This window comes from Cariama cristata, unplaced genomic scaffold (genome assembly GCF_000690535.1).
Source record: "Cariama cristata isolate BGI_N322 unplaced genomic scaffold, ASM69053v1 scaffold4091, whole genome shotgun sequence".
NCBI classification, from domain to species: Eukaryota; Metazoa; Chordata; class Aves; order Cariamiformes; family Cariamidae; genus Cariama; species Cariama cristata.
In genome coordinates this window covers 9,608-14,036 of record NW_009598546.1, presented here as the reverse complement: position 1 = coordinate 14,036, position 4,429 = coordinate 9,608, and the positions used below count along the sequence as shown (strand labels likewise).

Below are 4,429 nucleotides of genomic sequence, written 5' to 3'. Positions count from 1 at the left end.
GCAGAATTTCAGAAGATGCGTCGTGACCTTGAAGAGGCCACACTGCAGCACGAAGCCACAGCTGCTGCCCTGCGGAAAAAGCATGCGGACAGCACAGCTGAGCTCGGGGAGCAGATCGACAACCTGCAACGAGTGAAGCAGAAGCTGGAGAAGGAGAAAAGTGAGCTGAAGATGGAGATTGACGACATGGCCAGTAACATGGAGTCTGTCTCCAAAGCCAAGGTACTGAAATACTTTATAGGCTCATTGATCCAATGGAATATAGTTTCTTGCATCTACTATTATTAAGAGTGTGAAAGGTTAATCTCTCCCCTTCCATATGTTGACATGCAGGCAAGTCTGGAGAAGATGTGTCGCACACTGGAAGATCAGCTAAGTGAGATTAAGACAAAGGAAGAAGAGCATCAGCGCATGATCAATGACCTCAATGCTCAAAGGGCTCGTCTGCAGACAGAGTCAGGTAAGACATACACAACTCTGATGTGGAAATGAATAATGTCAGAGACTCAAGGCAGAAATGGGCCTTCTGGGCACATGATCTGTCCAACATGCTTTGTCTCCCTTGTAGTGAAAACTGCATGAAATGGGATCATAAGCTTCTGCACAGTCTATTAACTATCAGGTTTTACAGCCTGAAATATCCACAATACTGTCATCAATGGCAACAAAAGGCTTGCATATCTGCAAACTTTCCCAGGTGAATATTCACGCCAGGTGGAGGAGAAAGATGCACTGATTTCTCAGCTGTCAAGAGGCAAGCAGGCATTCACTCAACAGATTGAGGAACTCAAGAGGCACTTAGATGAAGAAATAAAGGTGAGAAGGCTTTCCATATTCTGTCTTATCCATGGGATTCCTCCTCTCTAAAAGGTGCTTCAGACTCTTATGCAACTACAGAATTATCATGATGACACAGGACAAAACCACTTCGGTAATTCAGTGCAAGACTTCTCAAGTTAGCTATTCCCTGGAGTTTATCTATTATTTCTTTTAGCAATCCCAGTTTCTTTCCCCATTCAATGTATTGTCATTTTGCATAGAAGAATAATCCAGTGTCCATTAACATTTCCATCAGGAGATTTCCAAGGATATTTTTGTTCCTTGTCCCAATACTCTTGCTGCTGCAGGCCAAGAGTGCCCTGGCCCACGCCTTGCAGTCTGCTCGCCACGACTGTGATTTGCTCCGGGAACAATATGAGGAAGAGCAGGAAGCCAAGGGGGAGCTGCAGCGTGCCCTGTCCAAGGCCAACAGCGAAGTGGCCCAGTGGAGAACCAAATACGAGACGGATGCTATTCAGCGCACGGAGGAGCTTGAGGAGGCCAAGTATGTGGGGAAGGTGGGGAAGGTTAGGGGAGACTAAAAACAGAAATGTGAGGAGACCACTGTGCTGTTGTGAGGAAGAAGTCAATGTTTTGCTTCGGGGTGGACTGGCAGGAGAGTAGCAAATGCATCTTATAATGCATGTGGGCTAGAAAAAAAGGAAAAAAAGGCAAATAAGTAGCAGGCAGAGAATGGCAGACAGAACAATGCAGTATGTAGATGAATAGAAGGGGGATGGGGACCACAAACTGAAGTGGCTAAGCATGCTGTTGAGGAAAGCGTCACAATACGAATTTCTCCTTGCTTTCTAACTGTGAGCCGTGCTTACCACCTCCCAGGAAGAAGCTGGCACAGCGCCTGCAGGATGCAGAGGAACACGTTGAAGCTGTCAATGCCAAATGTGCTTCCCTGGAAAAGACAAAGCAGAGGCTGCAGAATGAAGGGGGGGACCTGAGGATTGATGTGGAGCGATCCAATGCTGCCTGTGCAGCTCTGGATAAGAAGCAGAAGAACTTTGACAAGGTCTTTTGGGCTGCAGGCCTGGGGTTCCTGAGCAGGGCATGCCCTCCTGATGGCTACATCCATACTGAGGCCTCATTTGTCTTCAGATCCTGGCAGAGTGGAAGCAGAAGTATGAGGAAACGCAGGCTGAGCTGGAAGCTTCCCAGAAGGAGTCTCGCTCTCTCAGCACAGAGCTGTTCAAGATGAAGAATGCCTATGAGGAGTCCTTGGACCACCTGGAAACGCTGAAGCGTGAGAACAAGAACTTGCAGCGTAAGTCCCTGGCCCTCTGCTCCTGGCTGGGCTTTCTTACAAGCTTATCTACTGAGCATTCCTTATGGGTCTGTGCCTGCAGGTCTGCAAAGCTGCCTGTTACCTTGGTGTGGTGGCAAGGCCTTTCCCCATTCTGCTCTGTCCCTGACCATAGCGTTGCTCTTTGTTCCCACAGAGGAGATTTCTGACCTCACAGAGCAGATTGCCGAGGGAGGAAAGGCAATTCATGAGCTGGAGAAAGTCAAGAAGCAGATTGAGCAGGAGAAATCTGAACTCCAAGCCTCCCTGGAGGAAGCTGAGGTACATGCCCATAGTCATTGTCCAGAAAGAGGTACTGCAGAGCAGTGTGAGAGATAAAAGCTTGGGGCTGTCAAGGAAAGTCAAGGCCTCAATTTCCATATCATCCAGAGCAAAATAGTCCCATTTTTCTGTGTTGGAGGTAGTTTGGAAGAGAACAACTGTAGAAAAAAAATCCTTTTATTGACACAGTGTTTCTCTCTTATTCAGGCCTCCCTAGAACATGAAGAGGGGAAGATCCTGCGCCTCCAACTTGAGCTCAACCAGGTGAAGTCTGAGATTGACAGGAAGATAGCAGAGAAAGATGAGGAGATCGACCAGATGAAAAGGAACCACCTCCGAGTTGTGGAGTCCATGCAGAGCACCCTGGATGCTGAGATCAGGAGTAGGAATGAAGCCCTGCGGCTGAAGAAGAAGATGGAGGGGGACCTGAATGAAATGGAAATCCAGCTGAGCCATGCCAACCGCCAGGCTGCGGAGGCACAAAAGAACCTGAGAAATGCACAAGCAGTGCTGAAGGTATGGCACAATGAAACAGGTGCTGACTGGTTTCTGAAACAGCTAAAAACTTTCCTGTGCTACAGTTCTATCAGTTCTATATTGATGTTAAAATAGGAAATAGGAAAAGAGGAAAAATACATCTCATAATCTGTCTTGTCTCTCTTACCAGGATACCCAGATACACTTGGACGATGCTCTCAGGACACAAGAGGACCTGAAGGAGCAGGTGGCCATGGTGGAGCGCAGAGCAAACCTGTTGCAGGCTGAAGTTGAAGAGCTACGGGTAGCCCTGGAGCAGACAGAGCGGTCGAGGAAAGTGGCTGAGCAGGAGCTTCTGGATGCAAGTGAGAGAGTTCAGCTCCTCCACACTCAGGTAAATTCTAGGGTTCAACAGATATAATATCTACAATTCCTAGAGAACTGAAATTATCATTAGGTCTATTTTCCTTTTTTAACAGCTGTATGTCACTGAGTCTTCAGCAGTCTGCCGTCACTATTTATCAGCAGTGCATGTTCTTCATATAAAACATTCATGGTTTAGTGGGTTTAGTGGGTATGGTGGCATTGGGTGGAAGGTTGGACTTGATGATCTTTGAGGTCTCCTCCAACCAGAACAATTTCATGATTCTATGATTAATAAAACTGTAAATAAATATAGGCAATCTGCTTTTTCTAAATATGGTATAAAGCCGCTGGAGAAAACACTGCAATTTTTCTTCAACAGAACACCAGCTTGATCAACACCAAGAAGAAGCTGGAAACAGACATTGCCCAAATTCAGGGAGAAATGGAGGAGACAATCCAGGAAGCCCGCAATGCTGAAGAGACGGCCAAAAAGGCCATCAAAGATGAGAGTTGGGGATTCCTTTCCCTTTCACTGCTGATGACAGATGTGCACTCTCCCAAAATGTCTCCAGTCCCAAAATGGCTTTGACCCTTTGCTCTTATCAGGCAGCCATGATGGCAGAAGAGTTGAAGAAGGAGCAGGACACCAGTGCCCACCTGGAGAGGATGAAGAAGAACCTGGACCAGACAGTGAAGGACCTGCAGCACCGTCTTGATGAGGCCGAACAGTTGGCTTTGAAGGGAGGCAAGAAACAAATCCAGAAGTTGGAGGCCAGAGTGCGTAGGGCTTTTATTTGTGCATGAGTGAGCACATCCCTTGGAGAGACACCAGGGAAGCTCCAAAGATGGTCTTCCCGTTGCAGGTGCGGGAGCTGGAAGGGGAAGTTGATGCTGAGCAGAAGCGCAGTGCTGAAGCTGTGAAGGGTTTGCGCAAGTACGAGAGGAGAGTGAAGGAGCTGACCTACCAGGTAAGGCAGGAGGCTTCTTTGTGATGAGACTATCTTCTTCCAGGAAGTCAAACTGTTGGCACATTGCCTTCCAGAGGGATTTCTTTCTATATCTCAGTCAATGACACAGTTAACAGGATTTTTAGCTTTGTCCTTTGGACAGCAATTCTCTGTAAGGAATCTTACTCCCTCTGTTTCACATTTATGAAATTTAGAGAAAGAGGCAAACAAGGGTTCCTATTGC

General features: G+C 47.2%; 1 protein-coding gene across 1 annotated transcript in view; it reads left to right on the top strand.

The window, feature by feature from the left end:
- Positions 1-6: 6 nt before the first annotated feature.
- Positions 7-4,429, top strand: part of LOC104168668 (myosin heavy chain, skeletal muscle, adult-like) — a gene marked incomplete at its 5' end in the record, with an annotated part of 5,188 nt that continues 765 nt past the window's right edge. The window contains 12 exons of the mRNA XM_009709331.1: positions 7-222; positions 334-460; positions 698-816; positions 1,128-1,324; positions 1,660-1,843; positions 1,930-2,095; positions 2,271-2,395; positions 2,603-2,911; positions 3,063-3,266; positions 3,618-3,747; positions 3,849-4,015; positions 4,102-4,223. Coding sequence (XP_009707633.1) covers positions 7-222; positions 334-460; positions 698-816; positions 1,128-1,324; positions 1,660-1,843; positions 1,930-2,095; positions 2,271-2,395; positions 2,603-2,911; positions 3,063-3,266; positions 3,618-3,747; positions 3,849-4,015; positions 4,102-4,223 — 2,066 coding nt within the window. The remainder of the gene's footprint in view (positions 223-333; positions 461-697; positions 817-1,127; positions 1,325-1,659; positions 1,844-1,929; positions 2,096-2,270; positions 2,396-2,602; positions 2,912-3,062; positions 3,267-3,617; positions 3,748-3,848; positions 4,016-4,101; positions 4,224-4,429) is intronic.